General features: G+C 62.7%; 2 protein-coding genes across 2 annotated transcripts; one reads left to right on the top strand and one right to left on the bottom strand.

Moving 5' to 3' along the window:
* The first annotated feature begins 139 nt into the window (after window positions 1-139).
* On the top strand, window positions 140-14,347 carry LOC311204618 (beta-enolase). The gene is made up of 6 exons (XM_084281020.1): window positions 140-364; window positions 4,812-5,009; window positions 10,921-11,122; window positions 12,566-12,674; window positions 12,802-12,860; window positions 14,146-14,347. Exons 1-6 carry the CDS (start codon window positions 190-192, stop codon window positions 14,213-14,215), a joined length of 813 nt encoding a protein of 270 aa, XP_084137146.1. The 5' UTR covers window positions 140-189; the 3' UTR covers window positions 14,216-14,347.
* Window positions 14,348-14,607: 260 nt separating this feature from the next.
* Window positions 14,608-17,661, bottom strand: SPAG7 (sperm associated antigen 7; the record flags this gene model as incomplete). Its single annotated transcript, XM_084281019.1, has 6 exons — window positions 14,608-14,738; window positions 15,005-15,161; window positions 16,385-16,474; window positions 16,727-16,811; window positions 17,389-17,477; window positions 17,594-17,661. Coding segments are annotated over 6 exons (608 nt in total), but the record flags the coding sequence as incomplete, so codon positions are not given.
* Window positions 17,662-18,492: the final 831 nt, after the last annotated feature.

Below are 18,492 nucleotides of genomic sequence, written 5' to 3' on the forward strand. Positions count from 1 at the left end.
GCCCCCCCAACCCCTTTCCAAACCCCCCCGAGCCCCCCCAAACCTCCCCAAATCCCCCCAAATCCCCTCAAATCCCCTCCCCAACCCCCCCTAAACCCCCCAATCCCCCCCTAAACCCCTCCAAACCCCCCCTCCCCCCAGGCTTTCAACGTGATCAACGGGGGCTCGCACGCCGGGAACAAGCTGGCCATGCAGGAGTTCATGGTGCTGCCGGTGGGCGCCAGCTCCTTCCGCGACGCCATGCGCATCGGCGCCGAGGTCTACCACAGCCTCAAGGGCGTCATCAAGGCCAAGTACGGCAAGGACGCCACCAACGTGGGCGACGAGGGCGGGTTCGCCCCCAACATCCTGGAGAACAACGAAGGTGGGGGGTCCCCAGGGGGTTCTCACCACCCCCACACACACCCACACACCTTGGGGTTGGGTTGGGGGGCTCTGGGTTATAGGTTCCAATTTGGGTTGGGGGGATCTAAATTCTTTATACCCCCCCTTTGGCTTGGGGGGGCTCTGGGTTATAGGCTCCACTTTGGGTTGGGGGGCTACAAGTTCTCTATAGCCCCCCCCTTTGGGTTGGGGGGCTCTGGGTTATAGGCCCCCCTTTGGGTTGGGGGGGCTCTAAATTCTTTATACCCCCCCCTTTGGGTTGGGGGGCTCTGGGTTATAGTCTCCACTTTGGGTTGGGGGGCTACCAGTTCTCTATAGCTCACCCCCTTTGGGTTGGGGGGCTACAAGTTCTTTATAGCCCCCACTATTTGGGTTGGGGTCTCCAAGGAGCTCCAAATAGCCCCCTCCTGACCCCCCCCATTTTGGGTTGGGGGGCTACAAGTTCTCTATAGCCCCCCCTTTTGGGTTGGGGGGCTCTGGGTTATAGGCTCCACCATGGGTTGGGGGGCTCTAAATTCTTTATACCCCCCCTTTGGGTTGGGGGGCTCTGGTTTATAGGCTCCACCATGGGTTGGGGGGGCCCTAAGTTCTCTATAGCCCCCCCTTTGGGTTGGGGGGCTCTGGGTTATAGGTCCCTCTTTGGGTTGGGGGGCTACAAGTTCTCTATAGCCCCCCCCTTTTGGGTTGGGGGGCTCTGGGTTATAGGTCCCCCTTTGGGTTGGGGGGCTCTGGGTTATAGGTCCCTCTTTGGGTTGGGGGGCTACAAGTTCTCTATAGCCCACCCCCTTTGGGTTGGGGGGCTCTGGGTTATAGGCTCCACTTTGGGTTGGGGGGCTACAAGTTCTCTATAGCCCACCCCCTTTGGGTTGGGGGGCTCTGGGTTATAGGCTCCAATTTGGGTTGGGGGGCTCTGGGTTATAGGCTCCACCATGGGTTGGGGGGCTCTAAATTCTTTATACCCCCCCCTTTGGCTTGGGGGGGCTCTGGGTTATAGGCTCCACTTTGGGTTGGGGGGGCCCTAAGTTCTCTATAGCCCCCCCTTTGGGTTGGGGGGCTCTGGGTTATAGGCTCCAATTTGGGTTGGGGGGCTCTAAGTTCTTTATATCCCCCCCTTTGGGTTGGGGGGCTCTGGGTTATAGTCTCCACTTTGGGTTGGGGGGCTACCAGTTCTCTATAGCCCACCCCCTTTGGGTTGGGGGGCTACAAGTTCTCTATAGCCCCCACTATTTGGGTTGGGGTCTCCAAGGAGCTCCAAATAGCCCCCTCCTGACCCCCCCCATTTTGGGTTGGGGGCTACAAGTTCTTTATACCCCCCCCTTTGGCTTGGGGGGGCTCTGGGTTATAGGCTCCAATTTGGGTTGGGGGGCTACAAGTTCTCTACAGCACCCCTTTGGGTTGGGGGGCTCTGGGTTATAGGCCCCACTTTGGGTTGGGGGGCTACAAGTTCTCTATAGCACCCCCACTTTCGGGTTGGGGGGGCTCTGGGTTATAGGCTCCACTTTGGGTTGGGGGGCTCTAAGTTCTTTACAGCCCCCACTTTGGGTTGGGGGGCTACAAGTTCTCTATAGCACCCCCTTTTGGGTTGGGGGGCTCTGGGTTATAGGCTCCACCATGGGTTGGGGGGCTCTAAATTCTTTATACCCCCACTTTGGGTTGGGGGGGCTCTAAGTTCTCTATAGCCCCCCCCCTTTTGGGTTGGGGTCTCCAAGGAGCTCCAAATATTCCCCTTCCTGCCCCCCCTCCTTTGGGTTGGGGGGCTCTAAGTTCTTTATACCCCCCACTATTTGGGTTGGGGTCTCCAAGGAGCTTCAAATATTCCCCTTCTTGCTCCCCCCCCCTTTTGGGTTGGGGGGCTCTGGGTTATAGCCCCCCCCCCCTTTGGGTTGGGGGGATCTAAGTTCTTTATAGCCCCCCCCTTTTGGGTTGGGGGGCTACAAATTCTTTATACCCCCCCCTTTGGGTTGGGAGGTTCTGGGTTATAGGCCCCACTTTGGGTTGGGGGGGCTACAAGGTCTTTATAGCCCCCCCTTTGGGTTGGGGGGCTCTAAGTTCTTTACAGCCCCCACTTTGGGTTGGGGGGCTCTGGGTTATAGGCCCCACTTTGGGTTGGGGGGCTACAAGTTCTCTATAGCCCCCCCCTTTGGGTTGGGGGGCTCTGGGTTATAGGCCCCCCTTTGGGTTGGGGGGGCTCTAAGTCCTTTATAGCCCCCCTCTTTGGGTTGGGGGGCTCTGGTTTATAGGCTCCACTTTGGCTTGGGGGGCTCTAAGTTCTTTACAGCCCCCACTTTGGCTTGGGGGGCTACAAGTTCTCTATAGCCCACCCCCTTTGGGTTGGGGGGCTCTGGGTTATAGGCCCCCCTTTTGGGTTGGGGGGCTCTAAGTTCTTTATAGCCCCCCCCCTTTGGGTTGGGGTCTCCAAGGAGCTGCAAATACCCCCCCCTCCTCATCCCCCCTTTTGGGTTGGGGGGGCTACAAGGTCTTTATAGCCCCCACCCCCTTTGGGTTGGGGGGCTCTGGGTTATAGGCTCCAATTTGGGTTGGGGGGATCTAAATTCTTTATACCCCCCCCTTTGGGTTGGGGGGTCTCTAAGTTCTTTATAGCCCCCCACCCTTTTGGGTTGGGGGGGTCTAAGGGGCTCCAAATACCCCCTCCCACCCTAAAACTACCCCCTTCCTCCCCACCTTTGGGTTGGGGGGCTCCATGGGGCTACAAATACCCCCTCCCACCACCCCCCTTTGGGGTTGGGGGGCTCCGAGGGGCTACAAATACCCCCTCCCACTCTACAACTACCCCACCCACTCACTTTGGGTTAGGGGCGCTCCATGGGGCTCCAAATACCCCCTCCCACTCCCTCCCCTTTGGGTTGGGGGGCTCTAAGGGGCTCCAAATACCCCCTCCCACCCTACAACTACCCCCTCACTTTGGGTTAGGGCTACAAATACCCCCTCCCACCACCCCCCTTTGGGTTAGGGGGCTCTAAGGGCTCCAAATACCCCCTCCCACCCCCTCCCCTTTGGGTTGGGGGGCTCTGAGGGGCTACAATACCCCCTCCCACCCTACAAATACCCCCTCCCACCCACTCACTTTGGGTTAGGGGGGCTCCAAGGGGCTACAAATACCCCCTCCCACCACCACCCCCCTTTGGGTTGGGGGGCTCTGAGGGGCTCCAAATACCCCCTCCCACCCTACAACTACCCCTCCCACCACCCCCCTTTGGGTTGGGGGAGCTCCAAGGACCTACAAATACCCCCTCCCACCACCCCCCCCTTTGGGTTGGGGGGGCTCTAAGGGGCTCCAAATACCCCCTCCCACTCTACAACTACCCCCACCCACTCACTTTGGGTTAGGGGCGCTCCACGGGGCTCCAAATACCCCCTCCCACCCCCTCCCCTTTGGGTTGGGGGGCTCTAAGGAGTTCCAAATACCCCCTCCCACTCTAAAAATACCCCCTTCCTCCCCACCTTTGGGTTGGGGGGCTCTGAGTTATTTATAGCCCCCCCAGTTGGGTTAGGGGGCTCTAAGGGGCTCCAAATACCCCCTCCCACCCTACAACTACCCCCTCACTTTGGGTTAGGGCTACAAATACCCCCTCCCACCACCCCCCCTTTGGGTTGGGGACTCTGAGGGGCTCCAAATACCCCCTCCCACCCCCTCCCCTTTGGGTTGGGGGGCTCTAAGTTCTTTATAGCCCCCCCCCCAGTTGGGTTAGGGGGCTCTAAGGGGCTCCAAATACCCCCTCCCACCCTACTAATACCCCCTCCCACCCCCTCCCCTTTGGGTTGGGGGGCTCTAAGTTCTTTATAGCCCTCCCCTTTTGGGTTGGGGGGGTCTAAGGGGCTCCAACTACCCCCTCCCACCCTACAACTACCCCCTCCCACCCACTCACTTTGGGTTAGGGGGGCTCCAAGGGGCTACAAATACCCCCTCCCACCCCCTCCCCTTTGGGTTGGGGGGCTCTAAGGGCTCCAAATACCCCCTCCCACCCCCTCCCCTTTGGGTTGGGGGGCTCTAAGGGCTCCAAATACCCCCTCCCACCCTACAACTACCCCCTCCCACCCACTCACTTTGGGTTGGGGGGCTCTGAGGGGCTCCAAATACCCCCTCCCACCCTACAACTACCCCCTCCCACCCCCTCCCCTTTGGGTTGGGGGCCTCTAAGTTCCTTATGGCCCACCCCCTTTGGCTTGGGGGGGCTCTGAGGGTCTATAAATAGCCCCCCCCACCCCACCCCCCCAGGAGGGGGTTGGGTTTCGGGGTCGAATCCCGATTTAGTCGCAGCGCCCGTAACCGGAGAAAGGCTACGGGGTGAGGGGCAGGGGTGGGGAGGGGGGGGTCAGGAAAGGGCAAGAGGTCAGAGGGGGGGGCAGAGGACACCTGTGTGGTGCCCTGTGTCCCCCCCACAGCCCAAAATAACCCCCCTCCCCAGCTCTGGAGCTGCTGAAAGCCGCCATCGGGCAGGCCGGGTACCCCGACAAGGTGGTGATTGGGATGGACGTGGCGGCCTCCGAGTTCTGCCGCGACGGGCGCTACGACCTGGACTTCAAATCCCCCCCCGACCCCAAGCGCCTCATCAGCGGGGAGCAGCTGGGGCAGCTCTACCAGAGCTTCATCAAGGACTACCCCGGTATGGGGGCTGGGAGGGACTGGGAGGGACTGGGATGGACTGGGATGGGATTGGGAGGGACTGGGAGGCACTGGGATGGGATTGGGAGGGACTGGGATGGGACTGGGATGGGATTGGGAGGGGCTGGGAGGCACTGGGAGGGACTGGGAGGCACTGGGATGGGACTGGGAGGCACTGGGAGGGACTGGGATGGGACTGGGAGGGGCTGGGAGGCACGGGAAGGGACTGGGATGGGATTAGGAGGGGCTGGGATGGGGCTGGGAAGCACTGGGATGGGATTGGGAGGGGCTGGGAGGCACTGGGATGGGATTGGGATGGGACTGGGATGGGATTGGGAGGGACTGGGATGGGACTGGGATGGGATTGGGAGGGGCTGGGATGGGATTGGGAGGGACTGGGATGGGACTGGGATGGGATTGGGAGGGGCTGGGAGGCACTGGGAGGGACTGGGAGGCACTGGGATGGGACTGGGAGGCACTGGGAGGGACTGGGATGGGACTGGGATGGGATTGGGAGTGACTGGGAGGGACTGGGAGGGACTGGGATAGCACTGGCAGGCACTGGGATGGGATTGGGAGGGGCTGGGAGGGGCTGGGATGGGGCTGGGAGGCACTGGGAGGGGCTGGGATGGGATTGGGATGGGACTGGGAGGGACTGGGATGGGGCTGGGAGGCACTGGGAGGGGCTGGGAGGCACTGGGATGGGATTGGGATGGGACTGGGAGGGACTGGGATGGGATTGGGAGGGGCTGAGAGGGACTGGGAGGGACTGGGAGGCACTGGGATGGGCTGAGGGGAGACTGGGAGTGACTGGGAGGCACTGGGATGGGATTGGGAGGGGCTGGGAGGCACTGGGATGGGACTGGGAGGGACTGGGATGGGATTGGGAGGGACTGGGATGGGATTGGGAGGGGCTGGGAGGCACTGGGATGGGATTGGGATGGGACTGGGAGGCACTGGGATGGGACTGGGATGGGACTGGGAGGGGCTGGGAGGGGCTGGGAGGCACTGGGATGGGATTGGGATGGGACTGGGAGGGACTGGGATGGGATTGGGAGGGGCTGAGAGGGACTGGGAGGGACTGGGAGGCACTGGGATGGGCTGAGGGGAGACTGGGAGTGACTGGGAGGCACTGGGATGGGATTGGGAGGGGCTGGGAGGCACTGGGATGGGACTGGGAGGGACTGGGATGGGATTGGGAGGGACTGGGATGGGATTGGGAGGGGCTGGGAGGCACTGGGATGGGATTGGGATGGGACTGGGAGGGGCTGGGAGGGGCTGGGAGGCACTGGGATGGGATTGGGAGGCACTGGGATGGGACTGGGATGGGACTGGGAGGGACTGGGAGGCGCTGGGAGGGACTGGGAGGCACTGGGATGGAATTAGGAGGGGCTGGGAGGCACGGGAAGGGACTGGGATGGGATTAGGAGGGGCTGGGATGGGGCTGGGAAGCACTGGGATGGGACTGGGAGGGACTGGGATGGGACTGGGAGGGACTGGGATGGGATTGGGAGGGACTGGGAGGGGCTGGGAGGCACTGGGATGGGATTGGGATGGGACTGGGAGGGACTGGGATGGGATTGGGAGGGGCTGAGAGGGACTGGGAGGGACTGGGAGGCACTGGGATGGGCTGAGGGGAGACTGGGAGTGACTGGGAGGCACTGGGATGGGATTGGGAGGGGCTGGGAGGCACTGGGATGGGACTGGGAGGGACTGGGATGGGATTGGGAAGGGACTGGGAGGGACTGGGATGGGACTGGGATGGGATTGGGAGGGGCTGGAAGGCACTGGGATGGGACTGGAAGGCACTGGGAGGGACTGAGAGGGACTGGGAGGCACTGGGAGGGACTGGGATGGGATTGGGAAGGACTGGGATGGGACTGGGATGGGACTGTGATGGGTCTGGGAGGGGCTGGGAGGCACTGGGATGGGCTGAGGGGAGACTGGGAGTGACTGGGAGGCACTGTGAAGGACTGGGATAGGGCTGGGAGGCACTGGGAGGGACTGGGAGGGGACTGGGAGGCACTGGGATGGGATTGGGAGGGGCTGGGAGGCACTGGGAGGGGCCAGGGGGGCACTGGGAGGGGCCGGGGGGGCACTGGGACAGGACTGAGAGGGGCTGGGAGGCACTGGAAGGGACTGGGATGGGCCTGGGAATGACTGGGAGGCACTGGGACAGGACTAGGAGGGTCCGTGAGGCAGTGAGATGGGACTGGGAATGACTGGGAGGCACTGGGCCCCCCCATCCCTCACTGGTCCATACTAGGAGGTGGGCTCTCTGGGCCATACTGGGCCATACTGGGAGGCACTGGGCTCTCCAGTCTGTACTGGTGGTGCAGTGGTGTCAATCGAGGACCCCTTTGACCAGGACGACTGGGAGGGGTGGGATCTCTGACCTCTACTGGTTCATACTGGGAGGCATTGGGCTCCCCATCCCTTACTGGTCCTTACTGGTCCATACTGGTGCCCGCAGTGGTGTTGATCGAGGACCCCTTCGACCAGGACGACTGGGAGGGGTGGGATCTCTGACCTCTACTGGTTCATACTGGGAGGCATTGGGCTCCCCATCCCTTACTGGTCCTTACTGGTCCATACTGGTGCCCGCAGTGGTGTCGCTCGAGGACTCCTTCAACCAGGACGACTGGGAGGGGTGGGATCTCTGACCTCTACTGGTTCATACTGGGAGGCATTGGGCTCTCCAGTCTGTATTGGTCCTTACTGGTCCTTACTGGTCCATACTGGTGCCCGCAGTGGTGTCAATCGAGGACCCCTTCGACCAGGACGACTGGGAGGGGTGGGATCTCTGACCTCTACTGGTTCATACTGGGAGGCATTGGGCTCCCCATCCCTTACTGGTCCTTACTGGTCCATACTGGTGCCCGCAGTGGTGTCGATTGAGGACCCCTTTGACCAGGACGACTGGGGGGGTGGGATCTCTGACCCATACTGGTTCATACTGGGAGGCATTGGGCTCTCCAGTCTGTACTGGTCCTTACTGGTCCATACTGGTGCCCGCAGTGGTGTCGATCGAGGACCCCTTTGACCAGGACGACTGGGAGGGGTGGGATCTCTGACCTCTACTGGTTCATACTGGGAGGCATTGGGCTCTCCAGTCTGTACTGGTCCTTACTGGTCCATACTGGTCCATACTGGTGCCTGCAGTGGTGTCGATCGAGGACCCCTTTGACCAGGACGACTGGGAGGGGTGGGATCTCTGACCTCTACTGGTTCATACTGGGAGGCATTGGGCTCTCCAGTCTGTACTGGTCCTTACTGGCCCATACTGGTGCCCGCAGTGGTGTCGATCGAGGACCCCTTTGACCAGGACGACTGGGAGGGGTGGGATCTTTGACCTCTACTGGTTCATACTGGGAGGCATTGGGCTCCCCATCCCTTACTGGTCCTTACTGGTCGTTACTGGTCCATACTGGTGCCCACAGTGGTGTCGATCGAGGACCCCTTTGACCAGGAGGACTGGGAGGGGTGGGATCTCTGACCTCTACTGGTTCATAGTGGGAGGCATTGGGCTCCCCATCCCTTACTGGTCCTTACTGGTCCATACTGGTGCCCGCAGTGGTGTCGATCGAGGACCCCTTTGACCAGGACGACTGGGAGGGGTGGGATCTCTGACCTCTACTGGTTCATACTGGGAGGCACTGGGCTCTCCAGTCTGTACTGGTCCTTACTGGTCCTTACTGGTCCATACTGGTGCCCGCAGTGGTGTCGATCGAGGACCCCTTTGACCAGGACGACTGGGAGGGGTGGGATCTCTGACCCGTACTGGTCTATACTGGCCGGCACTGGGCTCCCCATCCCTTACTGGTCCTTACTGGTCCATACTGGTGCCCGCAGTGGTGTCGATCGAGGACCCCTTTGACCAGGACGACTGGGAGGGGTGGGATCTCTGACCTCTACTGGTTCATACTGGGAGGCATTGGGCTCTCCAGTCTGTACTGGTCCATACTGGTCCATACTGGTGCCCGCAGTGGTGTCGCTCGAGGACCCCTTTGACCAGGACGACTGGGAGGGGTGGGATCTCTGACCTCTACTGGTTCATACTGGGAGGCATTGGGCTCTCCAGTCTGTACTGGTCCTTACTGGTCCATACTGGTCCATACTGGTGCCTGCAGTGGTGTCGATCGAGGACCCCTTTGACCAGGACGACTGGGAGGGGTGGGATCTCTGACCTCTACTGGTTCATACTGGGAGGCATTGGGCTCCCCATCCCTTACTGGTCCTTACTGGTCCATACTGGTGCCCGCAGTGGTGTCGATCGAGGACCCCTTTGACCAGGATGACTGGGGGGGGTGGGATCTTTGACCTCTACTGGTTCATACTGGGAGGCATTGGGCTCTCCAGTCTGTACTGGTCCTTACTGGTCCATACTGGTGCCCGCAGTGGTGTCGATCGAGGACCCCTTTGACCAGGACGACTGGGAGGGGTGGGATCTTTGACCTCTACTGGTTCATACTGGGAGGCATTGGGCTCCCCATCCCTTACTGGTCCTTACTGGTCGTTACTGGTCCATACTGGTGCCCACAGTGGTGTCGATCGAGGACCCCTTTGACCAGGAGGACTGGGAGGGGTGGGATCTCTGACCTCTACTGGTTCATAGTGGGAGGCATTGGGCTCCCCATCCCTTACTGGTCCTTACTGGTCCATACTGGTGCCCGCAGTGGTGTCGATCGAGGACCCCTTTGACCAGGACGACTGGGAGGGGTGGGATCTTTGACCTCTACTGGTTCATACTGGGAGGCATTGGGCTCTCCAGTCTGTACTGGTCCTTACTGGTCCATACTGGTCCATACTGGTGCCCGCAGTGGTGTCGATCGAGGACCCCTTTGACCAGGATGACTGGGAGGGGTGGGATCTCTGACCTCTACTGGTTCATACTGGCCGGCACTGGGCTCCCCATCCCTTACTGGTCCTTACTGGTCCGTACTGGTGCCCGCAGTGGTGTCGATCGAGGACCCCTTTGACCAGGACGACTGGGAGGGGTGGGATCTTTGACCTCTACTGGTTCATACTGGGAGGCATTGGGCTCTCCAGTCTGTACTGGTCCTTACTGGTCCATACTGGTCCATACTGGTGCCCGCAGTGGTGTCGATCGAGGACCCCTTCGACCAGGAGGACTGGGAGGGGTGGGATCTCTGACCTCTACTGGTTCATACTGGGAGGCACTGGGCTTCCCATCCCTTACTGGTCCTTACTGGTCCATACTGGTGCCCGCAGTGGTGTCGATCGAGGACCCCTTTGACCAGGACGACTGAGAGGGGTGGGATCTCTGACCTCTACTGATTCATACTGGGAGGCATTGGGCTCTCCAGTCTGTACTGGTCCTTACTGGCCCATACTGGTGCCCGCAGTGGTGTCGATCGAGGACCCCTTTGACCAGGACGACTGGGAGGGGTGGGATCTCTGACCTCTACTGGTTCATACTGGGAGGCATTAGGCTCTCCAGTCTGTACTGGTCCTTACTGGCCCATACTGGTGCCCGCAGTGGTGTCGATCGAGGACCCCTTTGACCAGGACGACTGGGAGGGGTGGGATCTCTGACCTCTACTGGTTCATACTGGGAGGCATTGGGCTCTCCAGTCTGTACTGGTCCTTACTGGTCCTTACTGGTCCATACTGGTGCCCGCAGTGGTGTCGATCGAGGACCCCTTTGACCAGGACGACTGGGAGGGGTGGGATCTTTGACCTCTACTGGTTCATACTGGGAGGCATTGGGCTCCCCATCCCTTACTGGTCCATACTGGTCCATACTGGTGCCCGCAGTGGTGTCGCTCGAGGACCCCTTTGACCAGGAGGACTGGGAGGGGTGGGATCTCTGACCTCTACTGGTCTATACTGGCCGGCACTGGGCTCCCCATCCCTTACTGGTCCATACTGGTCCATACTGGTGCCCGCAGTGGTGTCGATCGAGGACCCCTTTGACCAGGACGACTGGGAGGGCTGGCGGCAGTTCCTGGCGCAGGTGAAGATCCAGGTGGTGGGTGACGACCTGACGGTCACCAACCCGCGGCGCATCCAGCGCGCGGCCGAGCTGGGCGCCTGCAACTGCCTCCTGCTGAAGGTCAACCAGATCGGCTCCGTCACCGAGTCCATCCAGGCGTGAGTGGGGGGGGGGAGAGAGACCCCCCCAAACACCCCCCCACACCCCACACAGTCACCCCCGAACACCCTCATGTGAGGGGAACCACCCTGATACTCAAACACCCCCCAAACATCCCCCAAACACCCCCCAATACACACCCCCCCCCCCAAACACCCTCAGGTACAGGGAACCCCCCCATAGACCCCCCCAAACACCCTCCTGTGAGGGGAACCCCCCCCATACTCAAACACCCCCAAACACCCCCCCCCAAACACACCCCGAACACCATCCTGTGAGGGGAACCCCCCCCCCCCAATACCAAACACCCCCCCACACACACACACCCCGATACACAAACACCCCCCCCCCCCCCCAACACCCTCCTGTGAGGGGAACCCCCCCCGATACTCAAACACACCCCCCCCACACTCCTCCCCACACCCCCTGATACACCCCCCCACCCAAATACCCTCCTGTGAGGGGAACCCCCTCCGATACTCAAACACCCCCATTCACACACCCTCAATACACACACCCCCCCCCCAAACACCCTCATGTGCAGGGAACCCCCCCCCATAGACACCCCCCCCCCCCCCCCCCCAAACACCCTCGTCACCGAGTCCATCCAGGAGTGAGTGGGGGGCACCCCTGACACTCCCAAACCTCTACACACACCCTCAACCACCCTCATGTGCAGGGAAAACCCCCCAATACACAAACACCCCCCAAACACCCTCCTGTGAGGGGGACACCCCCCCCCCCCAATACACAAACACCCCCCAAACACCCCCACACACACCCCCCCCGATACACAAACACCTCCCCCCCCCCCCCCCCCCAAACACCCTCCTGTGAGGGGAACCCCCCCCGATACTCAAACACCCCCCAAAAACCCCCATTCACACACCCCCAACACCCTCATATACAGGGAACCCCCCCATAGACCCCCCCCCCCCAAAACACCCTCGTCACCGAGTCCATCCAGGCGTGAGTGGGGGGCACCCCTGACACCCCCAAACCCCTACACACCCCCCCAACCACCCTCATGTGCAGGGAAACCCCCCCACAGACACACCCCCTCCCCCCCCCCCATATACACCCCTCCCCATAGACACCCCCATTCACACACACCCCCCCAATACACACCCCCCCCCCCCCCTCCATACACCCCCAAACAGCCTCATCACTGAGTCCATCCAGCCCCGAATTGGGGGGGGGGGGGAATGGGACACCCCAATACACAGACACACCCCCCCCCCCCCGATACCCCCCCCAAAACACCCTCCTGTGAGACCCACCCCCACCCCCATACACCCCCCACACACCCCCTCATGCAAATCAACCCCTCCCCAAACCCCTTACCCACTGTCCCCCCCAGCATCCCCAGTTCCTCCCCCCACCCCAGCACCTCCCAGTCTGCCCAGTTCCCCCCCAGTCTCCCCAGTTACCCCCCCCCCCAGGTGTAAACTGGCCCAGAGCCACGGCTGGGGGGTGATGGTCAGTCACCGCTCCGGGGAGACCGAGGACACCTTCATCGCCGACCTGGTCGTGGGGCTCTGCACGGGGCAGGTGGGTCCCCAACAGGTCCCTGGGGGGGGTGTGTCCCCCCCCTTGACCCCCCCCCATGTGTGTGTGTGACCCCCCCCCAAATCACCTGGGCTCTGTTTGTGGGTGTCCCCCCCCCTCCCCTCCCCAGATCAAGACCGGCGCCCCGTGTCGCTCCGAGCGCTTGGCCAAGTACAACCAGCTGATGAGGTGAGGGACCCCCCCTGTGTCCCCAAATGACCCCCCCCGTGTCCCCAAATGACCCCCCCTGTGTGCCCAAATGACCCCCCCCGTGTCCCCAAATGACCCCCCCATGTCCCCCCCAAATTACCCACCCAAAACCCTAAATTACCCCATGTCCCCAAATTACCCCCGTGTCCCCAAATGACCCCCCGTGTCCTCAAATGACCCCCCTGTGTGCCCAAATGACCCCCTCATGTCCCCAAATGACCCCCCGTGTCCCCAAATTACCCCCGTGTCCTCAAATGACCCCCCGTGTCCCCAAATTACCCGTGTCCCCAAATGACCCCCCGTGTCCCCAAATTACCCCCATGTCCCCAAATGACCCCCCGTGTCCCCAAATTACCCCCCGTGTCCTCAAATTACCCCCCGTGTCCCCAAATTACCCGTGTCCCCAAATGACCCCCCTGTGTGCCCAAATTACCCCTCTGTGTCCCCAAATTACCCCCCGTGTCCCCAAATTACCCGTGTCCCCAAATGACCCCCCCGTGTCCCCAAATGACCCCCCTGTGTGCCCAAATTACCCCTCCGTGTCCCCGAATTACCCCCCATGTCCCCAAATGACCCTCCGTGTCCCCAAATAACCCCCCGTGTCCCCAAATGAACCCCCGTGTCCCCAAATTACACCCCATGTCCCCAAATTAACCCCGTGTCCCCAAATGATCCCTCCATGTCCCCAAGTTACCCCCCGTGTCCCCAAATTACCCCTCCGTGTCCCCAAATGACCCCCGTGTCCTCAAATGACCCCCCTGTGTGCCCAAATTACCCCTCCGTGTCCCCAAATTACCCCCCGTGTCCCCAAGTAACCCCCATGTCCTCAAATGACCCCCCGTGTCCCCAAATTACCCTCATGTCCCCAAATGACCCCCCATGTCCCCAAATTACCCCTTCTGTGCCTCCCCACATCCCAAACCCCCCCATCCCCTAATCCACCCCCCATTCCCCCTCCATGTACCCCAACGTCCCCCCCCCCATATCCCCAAATATCCCCCCCCCAGCACGTCCCCCCCTCCCCAGTCCCCACTCCACCCCCTTCCCCAAATATCCCCCCCCCCAGCATGTCCCCCCTCCCCACTCCACCCCCCCCCTCCCCAAATATCCCCACCCTGTTCCCCCTCTAACATCCCCCCAAAAGGACTTGGGGGTCCCCAGGGGCTGAGAGGGGGTCCCCACGTCCCCAAACCTGTCCCTACCCCCATGACCCCTCACTGACCCCCTGTCCCCCCCCCCTTTGTCATGTCCCCCCCCCCCCCAGGATCGAGGAGGAGCTGGGGGACAAAGCCAAATTCGCCGGGCGCAAGTTCAGGAACCCCAAGGCCAAGTAGAGAGATGGGGAAGGGGGGGTGGGGGGTGGGGAGTGACCCCCCCTCCCTCCAGGGGCCCCCAAAACCCCCTGACCCCCCCCCTCAGGGGTCACTCCAACGCCCCCCCTCAATAAACACTCTGAAGCACGATGAGCCCTGAGTTTAATTCCCAGGGTGTGTGTGTGTGTGGGGGGGCACAGTATGGGGGTGCCCCTACCCCCCCCCACAGTATAGGGGGTGACCCCCCCCCCAATTTCCCCCCCCCCAAAAACCAATCACAGGCACAGAGATGGGAGCTGAGGTGCTTTATGATGACCCCCCCCCCCATTTCACATGTGTGTGACACACTCACCTCCACCCCCCCCCCACTGTTAAATACCCCCCCTGGGGGGGGTGTAAGTCCCACCCCCCCCCCCCAAAATTCTTCAGGCTGAAGCCCCCCCAGCCCCCCCCTCATCCTCCGCCTGCCGCAGCCGCTTCTTGGCCCGGATCTCGTTCATCGCCTCCTCGATGGAGCGCGTGTCCCGCTTGTTGGCCACCGGCACTGGGAGGGGTGGGGGGGGGACAACAAGAAGGTGAGGGGACCCCCAGAGACCCCCCCCCTTAAAAACACCCACCCCCCCATCCCCTTTCCCCATAGGGACTGAGGGTTTGGGGGGGTCCTGGATCCATCCCCCTCCCCCCCATCCCCACCCCCCACCCCCCACCCCAAGGATCTACCCCCACCTCTTCCCAGGGGGTCCTGGGTGCTCCCAAAGCTCTCAGACCCCCCTCATTTGCCCCCCCCCGGGGGTCCAGCCCCCTCCTCACCACAGCCATAGGCCTTATTGGCCTCCATGGTGCGGGCGGCGGCTTTGGCGGCGTCGGAGCCAATCAGGTGCCGGTATTTGTCCTTGTAATCATTGGGAGGGCCCGGGGGGGCGGGGCCACGCTGGAGCTCCTCCTCCTCCCGTTGGGCAGCCAGTTCCTGGAGGGGGGAGGGGAAGGGGGCCTGAGCGTTAAGCCCCACCCCCCTCCCCCCCCTAAATAAACACCCAACCCCAAAACCCAGCCCATATATGGGCATTGAGACCCCTTAGCCCCGCCCACAGCTCCTCTCATCACGTGGGCACCGCCCACCACAAGCCACGCCCACCGCACCCACCTTAAGCCACGCCCACCACAAACCCCACCCACTCTCCCCACCCACCCAGCCACCAATAAACTCAGCCCCACTCCAAGCTACGCCCACCCACAGCCCAAATATGGCAACAAGCCCCGCCCACCCCAAGCCACGCCCACCCCAAAAATCCCCTCCCACCCCCTCTCCTTAAGCCCCGCCCACCACAAGCCCCACCCACTCTCCCCACCCACCCAGCCACCAATAAACTCAGCTCCACTCCAAGCCACGCCCACCCACAGCCCAAATATGGCAACAAGCCCCGCCCACACGAAGCCACGCCCACCCCCAAAAGCCCCACCCAGCCCAAAAAGCCCCTCCCACCCCTCTCCTTAAGCCCCACCCACCACAAGGGCCACCCACTCCCCCCACCCACCCAGCCACCAATAAACTCAGCTCCACTCCAAGCCACGCCCATCCACAGCCCAAATATGGCAACAAGCCCCGCCCACACGAAGCCACGCCCACCCCCAAAAGCCCCACCCAGCCCAAAAATCCCCTCCCACCCCTCTCCTTAAGCCCCACCCACCACAAGGCCCACCCACTCCCCCACCCACCCAGCCACCAATAAACTCAGCTCTACTCCAAGCCACACCCATCCACAGCCCAATTATGGCAACAACCCCCACCCACACGAAGCCACGCCCACCCCCAAAACCCCCTCCCACCCCTCCTTAAGCCCCGCCCACCACAAGGCCCACCCACTCCCCCCGCCCACCCAGCCACCAATAAACTCAGCTCCACTCCAAGCCACACCCACCCCAACCCAAATATGACAACAAGCCCCGCCCACACGAAGCCACGCCCACCCCAAAAAGCCCCTCCCACCCCTCTCCTTAAGCCCCGCCCACCACAAGCCCCACCCACTCTCCCCACCCACCCAGCCACCAATAAACTCAGCTCCACTCCAAGCCACGCCCACCCACAGCCCAAATATGGCAACAAGCCCCGCCCACACGAAGCCCCGCCCCACCCCACAAGCCACACCCACCCCCAAAGCCCCTCCCACCCCCTCCTCAAGCCCCACCCACCCTCAGGCGCCGCCTCTCCTCTGCCCGGGCCGGGTCCCACTCCTCCCCCCGCCGATAGGCCTCCAGCTCCTCATCCGACGGGGCAAACTCCTGTGGGACCCAAAAACACACGTGGGGGTGACCCCCATCCCCCCCTAACCCCCCTCCATCCCCCCCCCCCCCAATATCCTCCCATCCCCCCTCCCCATTGTGCCCCCCAACCTGGGGGTCCACCCCCCCCTCCCACCTTCCCCTTCCCCTGTTGGGGACTCTCCTGTGCCCCCTCCCCATCATTTTGTGGCCCCCCCCACGCCCTGTCCCCCTCCTGTTTGCCACCCCAATGCCATGTGACCCCCCCCAAACCTTCTTGAACACCATGACGTAGCGACTGTCCTCGTCGTCCCCGAAGGAGAAGGACGTCAGCCCGGCCACCTCCGCCACGTCGTGCCTGGGGAGGGGGGGGGGGGGTCACACACAAGTCCCACAGCCCCCCAGTGCCCCCCCCCAGTATCCCCAGTTCCCCCCTTGAGTCCCCAGTGCCCCCCCTGATCACCCCCCCCAGTAACTCCCAGTGTCCACAGTTCCCTCCCAACATCCCAGTACCCACTCAGCATTCCCAGTGCCCCCCCTGACCCCACACAGTGTTCCCAGTGCCCCCCCCAGCATCCCCAGTGCTCCCCCTGATCACCCAGTAACTCCCAGTGTCCACAGTTCCCTCCCAACATCCCAGTACCCATTCAGCATTCCCAGTGCCCCCCCGACCCCACACAGTGTTCCCAGTGCCCCCCCCCAGCCCACACAGTGTTCCCAGTGCCCCCCCCGACCCCAGTGTTCCCAGTGCCCCCCCCCAGCATCCCCAGTTCCCCCCTTGAGTCCCCAGTGACCCCCCAGTAACTCCCAGTTCCCTCCAAATTCCCAGTACCCACTCAGCATTCCCAGTGCCCCCAACCCGACCCCACACAGTGTTCCCAGTGCCCCCCCCCCACCCCGCCCAGTCCTCCCAGTAGCCTCCCAGTCCCCCTCACAGGATGCTCCTCTCGATCTTGTTCATGGGCTGGAAGCGGCGCCGGGGCTCCCCGCTGGACTGGATGAACTGGGACACCTCCTGCTCCATCTTGGGGGGGTGTGGGGGGTGGGGGGGGGGACACAGACACAGCCTGGGGGTCAGGGTGGGGGGGGGGGGGTCTGGAGGGGCTGTGGGGGTCTGGGGGTGGCCCCCCCAGCACTCACCCTCTTCCTGAACTCGACCTTCTGGCGCTTCTCTTGCTCCTGCAGCTTCTTCACGCGGGCGGCTTGTTCTGGGGGGGGGGCGGGTGGGGGGGTGAGGTGGGGGGGTGGGGTGAGGTGGGGGGGGTGGGGGCATTGGGACCCCTCCCTGTGGCCCAAATCCCCCCCCCCAACCCCCATAGACCCATCACAGGGGGAGGGAGGGGTGGGGGGAGCAGCCCTGGGCTGTCAATCAAAGAGTGTGGGAGGGGCTAAGGGGAGAGGGGGAGGAGCCCTGGGCTGTCAATCAAAGTGTGGGCGGGGCTAAGGGGGGAGGGAGGGGTGGGGAGCGCCCTGGGGTGTCAATCAAACAGTGTGGGAGGGGCTAAGGGGAGGGGGGGCAGCCCTGGGCTGTCAATCAAAGTGTGGGCGGGGGCTAAGGGGAGAGGGAGGGGTGGGGGGCAGCCCTGGGCTGTCAATCAAGCAGTGGGGGCGGGGCTAAGGGGTGGGGGGCAGCCCTGGGCTGTCAATCAAAGTGTGGGCGGGGCTAAGGGGGAGAGGGGGAGGAGCCCTGGGCTGTCAATCAAACAGTGTGGGCGGGGATAAGGGGGGAGGGAGGGGCAGCCCTGGGCTGTCAATCAAACAGTGTGGGCGGGGCTAAGGGGGGAGGGAGGGGTGGGGGAGCAGCCCTGGGCTGTCAATCAAACAGTGTGGGAGGGGCTAAGGGGAGAGGGGGAGGATCCCTGGGCTGTCAATCAAGCAGAAGGGGAGGGGCTAAGGGGGAGGGAGGGGTGGGGAGCAGCCCTGGGCTGTCAATCAAACAGTGGGGGCGGGGCTAAGGGGAGGGGGGAGGAGCCCTGGGCTGTCAATCAAAGTGTGGGCGGGGCTAAGGGGAGAGGGGGAGGAGCCCTGGGCTGTCAATC

The sequence above is a fragment of the Gallinula chloropus genome, assembly GCF_964237585.1.
Source record: "Gallinula chloropus genome assembly, contig: HAP1_SCAFFOLD_655, whole genome shotgun sequence".
NCBI classification, from domain to species: Eukaryota; Metazoa; Chordata; class Aves; order Gruiformes; family Rallidae; genus Gallinula; species Gallinula chloropus.

Excerpts from the sequence above, each read along its gene's own strand:
- LOC311204618 (XM_084281020.1), top strand. The coding sequence starts at position 190 with ATGCAGGAGTTCATGGTGCTGCCGGTGGGCGCCAGCTCCTTCCGCGAC. Across the intron at positions 5,010-10,920 it reads CTTCATCAAGGACTACCCCG|TGGTGTCGATCGAGGACCCC; the intron begins GTATGGGGGCTG and ends TGGTGCCCGCAG. Across the intron at positions 12,861-14,145 it reads AAGTACAACCAGCTGATGAG|GATCGAGGAGGAGCTGGGGG; the intron begins GTGAGGGACCCC and ends CCCCCCCCCCAG.